At 47.3% G+C, this 17,956-nt stretch overlaps 1 protein-coding gene across 2 annotated transcripts in view; it reads left to right on the top strand.

Moving 5' to 3' along the window:
* Positions 1-448: 448 nt before the first annotated feature.
* The window catches only part of TRABD2A (TraB domain containing 2A), an 82,243-nt gene continuing 64,735 nt past the window's right edge, over positions 449-17,956 (top strand). The window contains exons 1-2 of one of the 2 annotated variants that reach the window (XM_059874255.1): positions 449-677; positions 8,581-9,141. In XM_059874255.1, coding sequence (XP_059730238.1) covers positions 564-677; positions 8,581-9,141 — 675 coding nt within the window. In that variant the 5' untranslated portion in view covers positions 449-563. The remainder of the gene's footprint in view (positions 678-8,580; positions 9,142-17,956) is intronic. The other variant, XM_059874254.1, reaches the window with a different exon arrangement.

Genomic DNA, 17,956 nt, shown 5'->3' with positions numbered 1-17,956 from the left:
CATTTTACATTCTCTTAAGGAGAGCAGTAGGAAGGGCAGAGACACAGGCGGGCTGGCCCAGGGCGTGCTGCGCTCCCTGCGGGCCCGGGCGCGGCGGGCTGGCCGAGGGCTGCGGGACGGGGGGCGCGGCTGCCCCAGTCCCCCGGGGCCAGGAAAGGTCCCAGCGTGGCAGTGCCCGGCCGGAGACTCCGGGATCCCCCCGATGCCGCCCCACCGCCCGCCTCCGCTGCGACGGGCCCCGCGCCCTCCCCTTCCTCCCCCCGCCCCGCAGGGGACCTTTTAAGAGGAGGGGGCAGAGGCTGGAGGACTTGGCGGGGGGACGGGGCTGCTCCTGCGAGAGCTCTGGGATTGAATCGGACAGCCAAAACCAAAAGCTAACAGGGAGGAGGAAGAAAAAAAAAAAAAAAAAGGCGGGGGGGGGGGGGGCAAAAGACGTTAAAAAAAAAAAGAAAAAAGAAAAACGAAAGAAATAAGTAAAACGGGAAGTGCAGAAGCACGGAAGGTGGGGTGACAAAACAGAAACCACAGGGGGACGCGGACCGCACGCTGCGCGCAGCGCGGGGATGGTGCGCCCCGGCGGGTTGTGCCGCCCGCTGCTGCTGCTGCTGCAGGGCTCCCTCCTCCTGCTGGCCACAGCCCGGCACGGCCGCGTCGCTGCCTGCCCGCTCCGCAGAAAGGTAAGCGCCGCTCGCGGTGCCCTCCTGCCTCGGGATGCCCTCCTGCCCGGGGTCTGCTGCCGTCCGCCCCGCCCCGCCCCGGCAGCGCGGTGGACGCGGGTCTGGTCCCCTCGGGGTGCGGTGACGGGAGGGGGCGGCGTGCGGGGCCGCCCCGGCCGTGGCTGAGTCACTTCTGTGAGGCGGGCGCGGTGCGCGGAGCTCGGGCGGCAGGCGCTCGGCAGCGGCACCGCGGCTTCCCGGGACTGCGAGGCAGTGCTGGGACCGTGCATGGGGGAGGAGGAGCCTGGGGTGAACCCCACCAGGATCTTTTGCCTGCGGTCAGTAGGACGAGCTGCGCTGCTCGCAGGAAGGCAGACTGGCCGAGAGTGACTTGCTAACACCATCCCACACAGGGTTACCGCCTAGTCCCACTTCAGAACGCCGAGCGTGCTGGAACAGGTTCGGACCAGCAAAGGGCCATTTGGCGTGAGAACGCGGTTGTACGTTATGTTAGGTTTTGCTCGTCTCGTAAACTTAGCAGCTTGGCTGCAGTAGCCAGGAGCAGCGTGCACTGACTTAGCTCCGGTGGGTGGTTAGCACAGCAGAGGATCCCTGCTGCAAGTTAGGGGTGACGTTACGACCGCTGCTATGAGGCTGGTGTAGACGATGTCTGTCATTTCTATGAAAGATCAAAAAAAGTCGTTCTTATTGAAGCTTGAAGCTTCTGAGACAGAAGTACCAAAAATCATGTAGGAAAAGCCTTCTTGAGCTTACTTTGTGTTAACAGGCCATCTGTGCTGTCTCTTGGCATCTGCTTGGACCTGACATGCTTCTGGGATATGTGTATTGCCACTTCACCTTCCCTTCCAGGCAGGGTTAACTGCACCAGCACAGCTCTTAAGGAAACTGGAAGTTCTTAGAGTAAGTGCAGACCTGCTGCGCTGGGGAGGTGCCAAAGCCACAGCAGGCTCACTGCAGGGTAGGTGTGAGAAAGTTTTGCAACTGAAGAAGGTCTGCTTTGTGACTTTGCTCTCTCACCTGCTCGTGCGCCTACATGTAGCCCTTGTTCTTGGGGGCCTTCCTGCCTCAGTGAGCATGCTGGTTCCCCAGAATATCTTCTCCTAGGATTTAGGGCATTATGGAATCAGCCATATGCCAAGCTACATGTGCTTTGCTGGAGGTGTCTGCCTGAGCTTGAGTTAAACAGAGCCTAGCCCTACCTTGGGGGATGGTGTCTTGACAGGTTGCTTGGAACTAGTTTGTCAAGGATTTGTAGGTGGCCAGCTGTGACACTGCCATAAAGCCAGGTCAACCTTTTGGAGTGGGTACCCCCTTTCTCCTTGAGGGCATGAGGTGCAAAGGATGTGGGCCGGTATGAAACTACTGCAAGGAGCTAGTGAGAGCAAGTACAATGAGGACAGCTCCTGAGCAGAAGTCATACTTGTGGAAATGGATAACTTCATAGATTGGGTGGGACATGCAGGAAGTTTTCTTCAGAAAAAATTGACTGGACTTCTGCCAATTGCTAGCAAGATTGGAGGTGAAATGTGTTAATGGTGGGTAATTATCTGCTGATTACGCTGTCATTAACATGTGAGACCACCTGTAGTTCTGGAATAGGCAGGCCGTTTCCGAGGATCATTAGGACAGTGGTAATAACCACACTGTCTAGGAATGGTAGTGTCTGCCTTATTTACAAAACTGTTGAGTTTATCCTTATGAATATTTACCAGAACTCCTTAGGGAAAATAGACTGCCTTGTTCCTGCATCACCACGGATGTGTTTTGAATTTACTTTAGTTCTTTATATGATTCCTTTTCTTACCTCTCTTAGACAGGTCTAACTTTTTTCTTTTTGTTAGGTTGTCTCAGTCTCTCCCATGAAAGAAGTATGTGCGTTGTTGCCTGAAAAGCTGCTATTTTAAGGAATGAACCTACAGTATTTCAGAAGGCTTTCTCATCATGACTCAGAATTACAGTTAAAGCTACAACCAATAATGTGCCTTATCATTCTCAAAAAAAAAAAAAAACCTAAAAAAAAATAAAAGACATTGAAAACCATTAATTTAAAATAAAGTATGCTGGAATCTTTTTGTTTTATATGCTGGTTGTATTCCAAATACTAAGTAATGTGGTCTAGTTCTGCTTTCTTTTTGCTTAGCATTAGAGTGTATTGGAAAAATCAAAGCCAGAAATCAGGGATTAATTTTGGTGTGCTTGTAGTTGTAGTTGGTTAGTATTTTATGATGTGTTGTTCCTGATAGAGGGCCAATTAATTTATATCGCTGCTTTTCCCCATATATGCCCTTCAGCAGAGCAAGTCATATGTCTGTTCTTAACCTGTGGCTTTTTAGTTAAAAACTTTATTTTTCATTTCTGGCCCTTTGGATGTGTTCTTTTAGTAGCTGGAGCCAGGGCAGTGTTTATTCCCCAAGTGAGTTCTACTTTCAGTCTTAAGCTGAGTTTGAGAGTGTCAGTAATGCAGGTGGGCAAAAGCTCAAAATAAGTACTATTAAAAATGTGGCTGACATTTTTGTGTGCATTACCATAGTTGCATAGGCATGTAACATGGTGAGTAAAATCTTTGCCCCAATTAGGTATAGAGGAACTTGACAAGATAGGATGCCAGGATAGATAAGAGAGAGGGAGAAAGCCATAATAGGTAGGGTTATAGGGTTGCCTGCTTGAGTGAAATATTGCATGCCATGTGCTTTGGCTTCTGTAGCTAGCAAGAAAAATAAGGCACGAGAATATTGTGGATTGAGAAGCAGTGCAGTTCTGGGCTGAGGTTTGGAAGGTGTGTGGTTGTGAGGTCAAGTGGTGAATATTAGGGGTCCCGAAAGACAGTGAAGCCATGGAGGGCATCTACCTGCATAGTGAGGTATACACCTTGTGCTTTGAAATGCATAGTCTACATAGGTGAGATAGAAGAAGGAAGGAAGCAGAGCTCATGTTGAAGGAAGCAGACCAAGTGTAGGTTGTCCATGTCTGGAGTTCTCATCCAGTTCTTCAGTCTCTAGACTGTTTTCCTTTCCCTCTGAGCCTTCATTCCTGGCATCATCACAGCCTTCTGTCTGTACTTTTCTGTTTAGTTTTTTATACTCTCATGCTCTTCTAGATGTTTGGAGTGCTGTCACTAGATAAATTCTTTGTTCCTCCTGGTGTTTTTCTGAATTGTTTTCTGGATGTTTGCCAATTTTACTCTTGTTAGTATGTCATTCAGCCCAATTTGAGATAGTTCCTGGGGAGGTGGGGGGGGAAAGACACTTTCTCTCATTTTCTTTGGCATTTCTCTTCCAGAAGAATCATTGCTGCATCACTTGAAGTGATGTGTGATATCTGACAAATGCAGTAGTATTTGTGTATTTGAAGACTAGAGGTTGCATCCTATAATGGATCTCTGAATAGTGCTGGAAAAGCAAGCTGTTGGTGCTGAATGAACCAACATGAAATGAACAAAACCTGAGGGGTTTTTTAACCAAAAAGAAGGAACCTCAGCTCCCAAGGAAGTACCCTTGACGTGCACCATGCTTTTGCAGAATTTTTGCAGTGGCTGACACTGTTGTCCTGTCACGTTGGGGAAGTGTTGTCCATCCCTGTGTGTCCCCCTTGCACCTCAGTGGATAGTGAAGTTTGTCTCTTGTGCAGCCTTGGTTGAGAAGGAGGCTTTCCATGTCTTGTGGTAGGGAGTGGATTCCACAAGTCCCAGTGCATTCTCTGTGACAGTGTCAGCATTTTCACCTGGGGACGTAAGGCAGAGGAGAAGGCACCATGCTGCAGTGCTGAGCATTGAGAAATACCTTGATCTGATGATTCTTTGGACCTTTGTGTGGCAACAAGTTGGGAGACCTGTGTTCTCCTGTGAGACTGCCACTCTTTCCTCTTGCTCAGGGTTTTTCCCATGATGAGTAATGTATTGACTGCCGCCTATAATTCGTAGAGGGGAGAAATATGTATCTATGCATCTTGATCTATTCATGGACCTTTTTGTTGTTACGCTGTGGAACTGAAATTCCTCAAGCTGTACAGCTCAGCTGCCATAAGCCTCCAGGACAACACTTTGACTGTAATTTGTTTAAAGCGCCTTTTTTTGTTGAAACAGCTGTGTTAAAGGATGTTACTGCAAATGAAAATTGGCTGTAGCACTTTTGTCTACTGCATGCTCTCAGGGAAACGAGGTGCTGCAGTGATGGTGTATGGTGTGATGCTGAACAAGCCTCGGCACTGCTCCTGTGCTATTTCATGGCTACCTAGAGTGCTGTTTAACAGCTGCCCTTTTATGGTATTGGGGTGAGATTATATCCTTGATTTCCTTCTCTGAAGCTGCATTGATACATGCAAGAGCTCCAGGAGGTCCGCAGGGAGATGGGAATGCCTGAAGGTACAGCAGGGGAAGACAGGCCTGCTCAGGCACACCAAGGGCTTTGCTGCTTCCCCACTCACACAGAATGTTACTACAGGAGACTGTTTGCCAGGGTCTGGCACAGAGGCAGAGCGCTGCTGGGATTCCAGTCTCCACTTTGGAAGGAAAAGGAGATGCCGAAGGAGTGTGAGGCACTAGCATGTCCGGAGCAGGTGTAGTGCCACCTTTTAGAGGGAGAGTGAGCTTTGTGAGCTCCCCATGTACCATCACTTGGTGATGATAACCACTGCTGGTGCCTGGAAACTGATTCTGCAGCGTTTGGGGAGTTTACCGTCAGTGGTGGGACACTGAGGTTTTCTGTCTTCTCATGCCGGTTCCAGGCTTTCTGTGAAGGTCTGAGTGGTGCTTAGGGTGATTTCTCAAGTTCATGACTACTCCTTTTGACATGCAAGAGTGCTCAGCTGCTCTGCTTTGTAATGTCAGGGTCTCAAGAACTGTGTGAAATTTTTTGCAATGTCTTGGCCTGCTTTCCTTCTGCCTGTGCTACAGGCTCTTTAAATTAAGACTTAATGTACTCTGTGGCTGATGGCCTGTTTTATTTCTTCAGAGGTACCACTGGCACCAGGCAGTATTACTCTGCTTTCAGTATCTGATTATGAAAGTTGTGGGGATAAGCAGAGAGAAAAAAAAAAAAAAAAAAAAAGGAGTAAAATACCAAAAGCCTTTCTAGCTGGGGTGTGTGCAGTAGTCCAGAGTAGTGCTAATGATCGTGTTGAAGTCTGGTACCAGTCATCTGGGCTTGAGCCTTCTTGCTGTATTTATTGAGGAGCTGAAAAGCTGGCTGGTGAGCACTTCTTCTGTATGATTCCTTGCAGTTGTACCTGGTTTTGTGCACTCCCTCCTACACAATCAGACCTGTGTGAAGAGAAGTAGTATTGACCTCCTAACCTCCTGCCTGTCCCGGTGCCTCCTCTGTCTTTAGACTTGCTGTAGATGGAAAGCAGCACTTCTGGTCCTTCCTCCTTGCTGCCTGACCATTACTTCCAGTTCATTTCTCACCACTGTGGCATGCCCTTTCATTTTCCCCTTCTGACTAATGCTGGGGGAGAACCCTTTCTCATTTTCCCTCTTGTTTTACTTTGCTTATTCATTCTTCTGTATTCGTCCCAGGTCTATGTTAGCTTTTTATTCACCTGTTGTGGTGTATCTTCGGTACCCCCGGGGGCTCTTCATGTTTCTTAACCTTTCTTCCTATGGTCTTCAGGAGAGTTTTTGTGCTCTTTGATTCAGGTGTGCATTCTGGGATTGTCCTGTAGGATGGGGTTGCCAGGATCTGAAGTATCTTTCAGACTCTTGATATGCTGCAGTCTCAAGAGCCCTTTGGAATATATTTGATTTGTGCTCTTGGGCACATGGTGCAGTTCTTGTGGCTCTCCCATTGAGCGCCAGGAGTTGGACTTCAGTGATCCCTGTGTGTCCCTTTCAGCTCATGATATTCTATGTTCTATAGTCCATGCAGGTGAAGAGGGCTGGTGGTAGCACTTTGCTGAAGTGCTGCCTTATCTGTGGTCTGGTTTTGATGTACAGAGCTGCTGGAGATGGTTGTCTGGGATGAGCCATTGCAGAGCAGTCTTTAACATTAACCTTTCTGACCCTGAGTCTTTAGTGTCAGAAGTTTATAGGCAGTGTGCTTCCAGTAAATTCCTCCAAGCAGCCTGTTCTGCTTTTGGCAGTCAGGCAGGCTTCTTAGATCAGCACACATGCACGGTTAGCCCCAGTGCTGAGGTTAGAGTTATCTGCTGGCTCAAGGCTGACCAGATGTTTGAGTGCATCTGGAAGCCTGTTCACTTACTTAGACATGCAAAGGCTAACTCTTCCTGTCTGTGCAGACAGCCACCGCTTGTGTCCATTGTTCCAGTAAGTACTGTGGCACCAGTGGGGTGCTGTGGGTGATGGAGGCTGTGCCTGCTGCTGGTGTGAAGTGAGTTGAAAGGATTCAAGCAGGATCCGTGTTGTCCCATCTGCTCTTCTGTCCCGTGGGAGCTCCACAACCCTGTATTGAAGTATCTCAGGTGATGCTGTGAGGTGTATTTTCCAGCAGAACAAATTTAAATCTGATTCTGACTTCCTGATGGCTGTGGGTTTTGTGAGGTTTTAAAAGCTAATTTAAAAAAAATGCTTTTTTTATCCCTCTGAGTTTACAAGTGGATACCCTCAAACCACAGGCCAAGTTTGGCCTGCAGAAAAAATTTTTCACTTATTTTCCAAGGTATTGCACGTTCTTCTCTGCTACTCAAGAAAGAGTACTGGGCCGTGAGGGGTCTTTACTGAGTGTCTGTCTGCCATGAGCAAAACTTTATATCTGCCTGTTCCAGCAGGTCTGCCTGCCAGCTGTATTTTGTGTTGCTCATTTCCTTGGTGTCTTGCTGTTGTGTTATAATCCCAGCTGTCAACCAAGCACCACACTCATTAAATTCCCATTCCATGCAAAAGAGGTTGCAAGAGAGCACTGGAAGGATGAATTATTGGGTTCAAATAATGACAACTTAATAGCTAAAGCAAAAGTCAAGCACACAAGCAAAGCAAAAGAAGGAATTCATGCACCACTTTGCAGGAGAGGCAGGTGTTCGGCCATCCCCAGGAAAGCAGGCTCCATCAGGCAAAGCAGTGACTAGAGAAGACAAACCCCATCATTCTGAATGTTCTCTCTCCTCTTCCCCCACCTCCCTGGCTCTTTTTGTGCTGAGCGTGGTGCCATGTGGTATGGAATGTTGTTTTGGTCAGTTAGGGTCAGCTGTCCTGGCTACAGCCCCTCCCAATATCTTGTGCACCCTCAGCACGCATGCTTGCAGTCATACAACAGGGAGAAAAGGCCTTGGCTCTGTGCAAGCACTGCTCAGCACTAACAAAAACATCTTTATAATATCAGCACTGTTTTCAGCACAAATCCAAAACTCAGCCCCATACCAGCCACTGTGAAGAAAATGAACTCCACCCCAACCAAAACCAGCATAGTCAAATGGGAAGTTCACCCATGATGATGCACCACCTTCTGACTAAGTGTCACAGCAGTTTCTTTGATGAAAGGTGCCTTGCTGTGCTGAAGTGAGAGGTGAAAGTGATAGAAATCCTGCTGTCCTGCTTTGCTTCAGCAAAGAGCCAATTTTTGACTTGATGAAAGGCAGAAGTTGGGTAAGTGTTGTGCCTGATTCATGGTGTGCTAGGGCTGTGCTCCTGTGCTGCTTTTGGTAGATACCCAGATGATGTATCAGGTGATACTACTGTTGAGAAGATGCAGTGTTACCTTTCAGGAGGAGAAAGCCCAAGACAATATTCGTATGTTTTTATTTCATGAAAATGGAAATTTTACCTCAGGACCTGAGAAAAACAATGGTGAAAGAGGACTTTATGTGAGCAAAGTCACTTTAGGAAAAGTGCATGCTGGCCAGCTGCTGAGCCAGGTGACCTGCTGGCTTGGCACCATGTTTTCCTTAAGCCGTCTGCTGCAGTGGCCTGGCATAAACCTGTGTACTTACTCAGCTGTGTCTCCCTCTCTCCCAGCAACATGAGCTGAACTCCTTCCTGTGGACAATCAAGAGAGATCCCCCATCTTATTTCTTTGGCACCATCCATGTCCCATACACGCGTGTCTGGGATTTTATCCCAGAGAACTCCAAGAAAGCCTTCCAGCAGAGCCACATCGTGTACTTTGAGCTGGATCTCACTGACCCCTACACCATCTCAGCTCTCACCAGCTGCCAGCTCCTGCCGCAGGGGAAGAACCTCCAAGACGTGCTGCCCCGAGACATCTACCGCCGGCTGAAGCGGCACTTGGAGTACGTCAAGCTCATGATGCCATCCTGGATGACCCCAGACCAACGGGGCAAAGGGCTGTATGCAGATTACCTCTTCAATGCCATTGCTGGCAACTGGGAGCAGAAGAGGCCAGTCTGGGTGATGCTGATGGTGAACTCCCTGACAGAGGTAGACATCAAGTCACGAGGCGTGCCCGTCCTGGATCTGTTCCTGGCCCAGGAAGCAGAGCGGCTGAGGAAGCAAACGGGAGCTGTGGAGAAAGTAGAAGAGCAGTGCCACCCGCTCAATGGGCTGAACTTCTCCCAGGTGAGGTGGAGTGGTGTGCAGGGTGCCAGGCTGGCTCCTGAGCTGGATATCACAGCAGAAACAGCATGGGCTGGGGTGCGGGGTAAGTGCTTTCGACCCTGAGACTTGTGTCTGCTCCCTGCAGCCCATGCCTTTGCCTGCATCCTCAGGAGAATTTGCTAGCACAGGATCAGGCCAGAGCTGAATTCATCCAGGCCTGGCCTGGGAAGACCCCTGTTCTCTTCCTTGGGCAGCCTTGAGCATGTTCTACCCCTCAGAGACACCAGATCTTTCAATGTGTGCTCCCTAACTCTGACTGGGCTGCCTTGTAGGGGCTCAGTCTCCAAACTTGTTTATGTAATAGCAAGTTAGAAAGAAAGAAGTGATTACCTGGGGAAAGTAGGGGTGCTGTGAGTAGTGCTGAGAAGTAATTGCTGGTTGGAAAGCATCACAGTGAATATTTTGATGTCCTCAGAAATAGGGGCCCATCATCCGCAATGGAAAAAAGTATTTTTTGTTTGTTGGGGTTTTTTTCCCCTTCCTTTGTTACCAGGTGAGGGTCAGCACAGCACAGACTAATACAGGCCCTGGTGCAAATGCTTTTGTGGTTGCAGACTTGTTGGAGTTCAGCACTGTTGTTCATGCAGCAGAATGACCTCTGTGTTGTCCATATGTTGGATGAGGTGCTCCTCTCTGAACAAAATACACCAGGCAGTGGTGTCTGTTGTTGTCATTGCCCAGTGGGATCACGGGCATAATGTTGCTCTCTGATGTGGGGTACCTTTGCTTCAGGGCGGTGCTAGTTTGGGGAGTGGAGTGACATTTGCTTAGGAAAAATCAAGACTTGCATTTTGCAGTATGTCCTAGTAGCACAAGATGGGAGGACCTTTAGTCATAGGGCTGGGGAGTTCTGACTGATGCCTGACCTTCTCCCCTGCATCCTGAAGCCTGTCCTGTCACTGATGCAGGGTTTGGAAGGGAAAGAGCAGAAGGTGAGTGCAGCACAGCAAGGGCAGGGCCAGCAGCCCAGGACAAATATCTGAAGTCCTGCTACCCCAGACAGTGTTGGTGTGGGGCCCATGGTACAGGGAATAACACAACAGCCCAGGGTGCATCACTTGAGCAGTCCTATACTGCAGGCAGGCCTTCTGCACTTCTCTTTTCCATTGTCTGGAGCTGGGCAACCTCATTTGCATCTCCAGTCTTTTGCTTAACACGGTGCTTTGAATCCTTACGCTGTTGCTGTTTGCTCGCAGCTAACCTGGGAATAGGCTGGGAAGTCCCTCCTTTTCCAGCTCTTACCTGGCTGAGGATTTATAAGCATTATTGCCCATGTGCTTTTTTTGCTGGCATTGCCCCTTTAGTTTATCACGATGGAAGCGGAGGCATGGGCATTTTTCTCCAGTGCCTTGTAAGAAAGTGGTAGGGAGACTGAGATATGTTGACTGGAAATCATATCCCTGCTAAGCTCATGTAAATGTTGACTCTTAGGCCTTCACAGCTTTCTTCTAAGAGCAGCTGGTTTTGTGCTGTTTAGCAGATGGGATAAATACCGAGTGATCCAAGAAGGTGCATGGGCAAGGGACACAGGCCTGCAACATTCGGAATTGCCCAGCCTTCTGAGAAGGCCAGAGAGGCAAAAACTGTAGGAGAATCTAGCCTCCAGTTGGGAAAATCAAAGCCCTTCGTTACCCCATGGTGAGTGGAGCTGTGCATTTGCATCACGAAGGCTGCAGCTCCTTCTCTGCCTGCTCACTTTCCAGGGAAGGAGCACACTGTCCCTTGAGGGAGCAGATATGGAGCAGCTACTGCACTGCAAATTCATAGCTTCACTGCTGCCCACTACTAGATTTCCAATACAGGCAGCTCAAGGAAAAGGAAAACCAGAGGAAGATGATTTTGTTGCTTCTAAGCCAATTTCATGGCTGTTTCAGAAACTGACTTGCGAGCTCTCATGGTTGGCAGTTGTGTAAGTCTTTGATTTCAGAGCTTTCTTGTCAGTTTGTTCAGGCAGTAGAGTTAATTATGTGTTTAATAGATACCAAACAAAGAGGTTGAAGTATGCTCTTTGGAAAATATTTTCTTTAGTGTGCTTCTGTTTGGAAACCCCCAGTATTGGGCCACTTCTGTGCAAACACACAGGCATGACTTAGAAACTTCTGTTGGGGAAAGTGGAACAAAACCCATAAGGAATAGTCTAACACTGTACAAGAAATATCATAGAATCACGGAATGGTCTGACTTGGAAGGAACTTCAAAGATCACTTAGTTCCCTCCCCTCCACCATGGGCAGGGACACCTTTCACTAAGACCAGGTTGCTCACAGCCCCATCCAACTTGGTCTCAAACACTTCCAGGGATGGGGCATCCACAGCTTCTCTGGGCAATCTGTGCCAGTGCCTTGCCACTCTCACAATAAAGAATTTCTTCCTAATATCTGATCTAAACCTATCTCTTTCACTCTGAAGCCATTCCCCCTTGTTCCTTGTAAAAAGTCTTTCTGGTGGGCTTCATTCCCATACTGGAAGGTGCATTCTCTTTTCCAGGCTGAACAATCCAAATTGTCTCAGCCTTTTCCTATAGGAGAGGTGCTCCTTTCTTCTAATCCATCCTGGTGGCCTGCTCTGGACCTACTCCAACACATCCATGGTGCTGGGACCCCAGAGCTGGATGCAGGGTTCCAGGTGGGCTCTGACCAGAGCAGAGCAGAGGGGCAGAATCCCCTCCCTGGCCCTGCTGCCCACACTGCTTTGGATGCAGCCCAGGACATGTTTGGCTTTCTGGGCTGGGAGTGCCCATGGCTGGGTCATGTCCAGCCTCTCACGAAGCAGCACCCCCAAGTCCTTCTCACAGGGCTGCTCTCCACCTGTTCATTCCCAGCCTGCGCTGGTGCTGGGGGTTGTCCTGGCCCTGATGCGGCACCTGGAACTTAGTCTTATTAAACTGCATGAGATTCCTGTGAACCCACTTGTCAAGTTTGTCCAGGGCCCTCAGGATGTCATCTAGGGAGATGCTTTTTTCTTACAGCAGAATCACAGAGAAATTATTTACTTAATAGAGAAGCAAGTTCAGTGTTTTCGGTTTGTTTCTGCATAGGGTTTGCTTTTTCTTTCACATCCAATATTATTCTTCTGGCTGGTGAGGCAGACTCCCACGCCACTTCCAAACCATACATTGTTACTGGCTAGGTGCCTGTTTTGATCCATTCTATTGAGCAAAGCCTTGATAGTGTATGTTATTGCAGGTGAAGGTCAGAAATAGTTAATTCTTGTCTCCCTTGGCACGATGCTCAGTAACTGCAAAGTACAGACAAACCCAAATTAGCAACTTCCTTCTCCTTGTGAAGAGAAAACAGTAAAAATGAAAAAAAACCCCAAAACCTACATACAACAGCCAACAGTGCCTGTCAAGGGGCTCTTTTTCTTTGGGCTTTTGTACCAAAGACTTTTGGTTTATGACTCTCTTTTTTACCTGCCAAATCTCTCTGTTCATGCTCAGCTCAGGCTGCCTGCCCACATAGCCAAGTCATAAAAGTATCATTTTTGTTCAGTACACAGTGATGTGTACACAACCTGTGAAATACTTTACTGCCTTCTCAATCCCTTTCTCTTGTTCCAAGTTCTGTGCAACTTCAGGAGTATGGAAAGATTAGTTTGTCTCCATGCCAGGGCCATGGTGTTTATTTTTCCTCTTTCATGGCCTGTTTCCATCCTAGCTTGTCTACAGACTTGTTCTCCCACTCCACCTTCTTTGCTGAGTAGTGCCTCTCTTGTTCCAATACCCTGCATAGGTCTCATTCCTTGCTGTGTCTGGGCTTTGTAGCTATTTATGATCTGCTGCTGCTGACTTCCAGCGTGGAGTCAGTCCCTCCCAACTCTTCCTTTACAGTTATGCACGTGCTTATGTGTTTGCTGTATTGTGGGTGTTAGTGCTCCAGTCCAAAACAGCTTTGCTGTTGGCTTTAGTAGTGTCATGAACATCAGCTTAGTACTGGTTCAGAAGACGAGCAAGTGTCGACCCTTGTACTGTGCCAGGCACTTGCTTTGGTACACTATGGTAGTGTCCAGGCTGTATTCCTCACAAACTGGTCTCTGCTTGAACACAAGGAGGTTAAACTTATGTCTACTCTTTGTGTGGACCCATGGTTTAGAGTGTAAACACTGTCCAGCCATCATTACTTCCTAGCCATGACCCTGGCCAGTTTGGCTTTGTCAATACTGGGACACTTGGTAGAAGATTCTTTTACCTGTTCTTGATTTGAGAATTGTTTCCCCACATGACTTTCCTGTGGTTATACCTTGTGACAACATTCTTCCTACCTGAGCATCTGATTACATTGCCACGTATTCAGATGCAATCTTCAGAGCTGCTTGGGATGCAGAAGAAGCCAGGACCTACTAAGGGCTGACTGCTCATGAAATCCTGGCTCCTGTCACCCCTTTTCTGGCTGCGGCGTGATAATTAACCCTTGACGTTGCCTGTCCATGGGGACGCCAACTATCATCAGCAATGAAAGATGTGGGAACGATGAGGGTTGATTAGAAGCTCATTTATTAGAGCATCAGACGTAATCACATTTAGGAAGGTCAACCTCAGGAGACAAGATAATGCAAAAGACATGGTAATATATACCCTTGACTATAGTTCTTCTATGTCCTATCCAGCTAATCAACGATTTTACCATCTTCTATGGAAACATAGCTTACCAATCACTAACAATGTTACCTTATATGATACTCTGACAAAGTATTTATTAACATAACAATCCCACAATCCTCTACGTGAAACCCCTTAACAAGCTACTTAAATAACACACTTTACCTTAGCTTATTTAACTGTATATTTAATCAACCTATAATATTATGTCATGCCTAAACTGGCAGGCTCTTTAGCTCAGCAACAGCATTCATCTTGATGGTACCCACACAGCTCTCCATACTGTGTCTAGACATTCTCTCTCTTCAGCACTTTTCATCCCATGGTTTTAGGTTGATACATTCTGCATAGTCAGCCTAAGCAAATTCACTGTCAGTCCCTGCCAGTCCAACTCCCACATCTCCCCCTTTCTGTTAGGCAATAAAAATTCCTTACAAAGATTTTTGCAAAATCTTCTGTGAACAACTCACTAAATGTGGAATTAACATCAACACAACTATTACAAGAACTAACAGTCATGTCTTAACCAGAGATAACAACCAACCTGGTAAGCCACAACCTTTAAACAGTCTATTTAACCAGTTTTTAACATTTTCCACTTGTAGTTTCTTGACTCCTTCCTTTAATAGATGGATGCTCCAGTGTATCAACTTGCTATGGTCAGACAGATTCATGCAGCATAAACCTTCAAAGTCTTGGCATCCATGCCCTTATGCCAGCAGCAGAAAGTCACCTTTTATGGCAGAAAGCAACCCTGTTATATAGAGTGGCATGCCTAGCACTACTGACATCTCTTAACAGACCACTTAGTGCAGGCAGGGGATGTAGCATTGGTTTGCTAATTCAGTTAACACCCCAAACTATCCAACTGTTTTAGTGCTTTTGCTGCATTAACCCAAGATGCCAATATGGATGCTGCAACTCTTTTTCCTTTGTTCCAATAAATAACCTAATTTTTACATTCTGATTCAAATTGACAGATGAATCTTTTTTCTTGAGTTTCTCCATTGCGAATTAGTGTGATGTTGGGTGTTAGTAGAGTAAGTCTACTACAGGCTGCATGGTCCACTTTTAATGTGCAATGGAAGGGCAGGCCAGGCCCATCCCCACAAGTGAAAAACATTCCTGGTGGCAGCTGCAGGGGTCTGCTATTGGACCATGAAAGTATGGGTGATGTATTATTGCACCAAAGGTTTTCATTTTTATAGACAGGGTGGTAAGGGGAAACATCTCACAGAGCTGACTGATCTTTTGTTAAACTCCAGCTTGAATAATTAAACTTTTCACAATAGTCCATTGTAACCAAACCAAGGAGCTCTAGCTCCCGAGGTTCTAAGGTTGCTGGTAGCTCTGAGATAAGCTGTTGAAGCTCTCCAGTGGTTGTGGGCATAGGCGGCTGAGGCATTTTTGTCAGCGCACGGGGCTGCCCTGCGCTCGGCTTGAGGTTTCCTGGCAGTGGCTTGCTGTCGACAACATATTTTGAGCGGCATTGGCTAGGGTGATGACGACTTCTCTTTCATCTGGAGCATATATTAAGAGCTTTAGATTTAAACCAGTCTCTTTTCATGTGCCCTTGCTTGCCACATGGGCCAGAACCTTGCTGTTGCAGCCCTTTTGGAATGGCTTGCATTGCTGTTAAAGCTTCAGCAAACCCTTGGCCTTCAGCTTGCACATGTAGGGCTGCAGAGTGCTCTGATGTTCCAAGGTGATTCAACCATTTGCATTGTCCAGGCTCTGGCGGAAGGGCATGTAATATCATTTTACACTCTGAATTTGTATTAGATACAGCCAATTTCTTTACCAATTCATCTCTTGCCCTTTCATGTGTAACTTGTCTCTCTAAGGCTTGCCTTGGTGATCAGTGTAGGGCTCATGAGGCCCTTGCTTTATTTGTACAAAGTCTAGTGTAGGTGTATTGCCATTGGGCACTTGTATAAGTGCCTTTCTTGTTGCATTGTTAATGTCAGGTAAGGCTTGCCTCAGAAGGTTTGCTGCCTGGTCCTCAGGTTGATTGTATGCTCCTCCAGATGATGAAGAAAGCAAGATGATCTATATTCAATGCTGCCAAAGCTTGATTACCTGTGTAGTCCACTAACAATTGATTTAATAGCCTTTTCCATTCTCACCCCCATAAGGTATACTATACTTATGTGTTGGCGATACCACCATTGTCATTAAATAATTGAAATCATAAGGGGTTAAACATAAGCTGGGAGGGTTGCTTGAAATAAATTATTAAAAAATGGTGATTCCCTCCCATAGTCCTTAGCTGCTTTACATAGGTCCTTTATTTCCCAGTAAGTCAATGGTTCCCATTACGGATTTGCTCCCCCCTTTCCGTACCATCCCAGTGCCACAATAAACTTTGCTGCCACTTCTAGATCCCTTTCTTTAATCACAGCTTTTTGTATCTTTTCCCAATGGTGGGAAAAGAACCTGAGGGATGTTGTGGAAGTTCCTCACATCCAGGAGGGTCAAGTTCTTCTTCCAAGGAAGAATAACTTGAAATAAAAGTAGCTTTATTCTTAGAAAGGCTATGGTAGTGATGTTTAGCCTAGTGGAGGAGGGTGGTAGGCCACCAGACAAGATGGTGGCTTCTGGAGCCAAGGTTCCAGTTCTGGTTTTGGATGCCACAGAGAGGGTGTGGCCCATGGAGAGGGCAGAGTAATGGGAGTGGCCATGGGGTAAGATGGCAGCTTGGGAGGATGCAGGAAAATGGTGGCTGGCAGAAGAGGAGGAGGGAGGAAGAGGCAGAGCAGCAGGAAGGGGAGGATCCAAGATGGTTTGGCCACCACCATCTTGGGCTGGAGGAGGAGGAGGAGACAAGATGACGGAAGGACGGCATCTCATCCACACGGCATGGCTTGGCAGGTTCCATCTTGTATCCTACTCACAGGGGCCGAAGGGCAAGGAGCAGAGAGGACTGTGCTGCCTTGGGTTGGATCAGGATAACAGAAGTACCAGAGCTATTAAACTCAACCTCTAATTTTAAGATTTCCAAAATAATGTAAAAAGCAGGCAGCTTACGGGTTGCTTCAGGGTTTCTCCTAGTAGCTAGATTATAATGTTTAACACCTACAGAGTCCCCAAAATCAACAGTAATGATCATCAAAACCGTAGCATCCGGAAAACTATGAAGATCCACTTCATTATCCTCTTAGGCAATTGTTTGCCATGCTCAATTATAAGTGCCTTAAAACATCCATATATGCCCCTCTGTTCCATGGACATTCGTTGTCCCATGGTAATTCCCCACAGGCTCACCTGCACTCTTGCTGCAAGTGACTAGTTGGATCTGGATGATTTTTCTTCCAGCCACTCCAACCCTGCTTCTTGCAGCACTCCAAAATTCCTGGGGGCCTTACCGATTGAATCAGCTGACCCCTGCTGCCTGATAGCTGATTTCCCAAACAGCCAGGTCTTCTATAAAGCTAGAGAGGCCCCTGTTCAGGCGCCCCTTGTCACATTGCTCCATCCACGCCCGTGAGGACAGGCAGTGATTGTGACGGGTTGGCACCGACGAAAAGTGGGTGACAGGTCTTAGATGTAAAAATCTGGGAGCTCTTTATTCTTCTGCCACAATAACAGGAGCACTCTGGAATACAGCCAAACACTAAGACCTGGAACAAGAGGTGAGCCCAACTTACGTACACTAAAATAGAACTTTCTGGCAACATTCTGACCAATCATAACTGGCAATGTAGGCCATATTATCATAGTAATTCCCATGAACCCCTCTGAACAAACTTTAACTCTCCCTTACTTGAAACAGTGTCCCTGAACTTGGGGTGTTGCTTTCCATGGTGTTGGGTTGATCCTGGTTATGGCTGGCTCACTAGCCAGGCTAGGCCATGGGACCTCCATAGACTCCAACCCTGGCACTGAGTGCTTGAAAGTGCTGTTATTTCTGTCTTCCAGCCAGTCTCTCAAACAGCTCATTGCAGATAGAAAAGGAAGCAAAATTTTCTACATTGACCATTTTGTATAATTAGGACATTATTTGTTTATGTTTCTACTCAAAAAAACAGCCTTTGCAAGCAACAAAGTGCTGAGAGATTCTTGCTTTTCCCAGCACTTCCAGGTTCTGGATTACCAACATGACCAAGAGAACTGTAGACTGCTGCTTAGCAAATACAGCCCTTCTGACTGTGAAATACAAAGCTGTGTTTTGTGTCAGGTA

The sequence above is a fragment of the Haemorhous mexicanus genome, chromosome Z (genome assembly GCF_027477595.1).
Source record: "Haemorhous mexicanus isolate bHaeMex1 chromosome Z, bHaeMex1.pri, whole genome shotgun sequence".
Lineage (NCBI taxonomy): Eukaryota > Metazoa > Chordata > Aves > Passeriformes > Fringillidae > Haemorhous > Haemorhous mexicanus.
The sequence above is the reverse complement of the archived record's forward strand: the minus strand, read 5'-3'. Positions and strand labels throughout refer to the sequence as shown.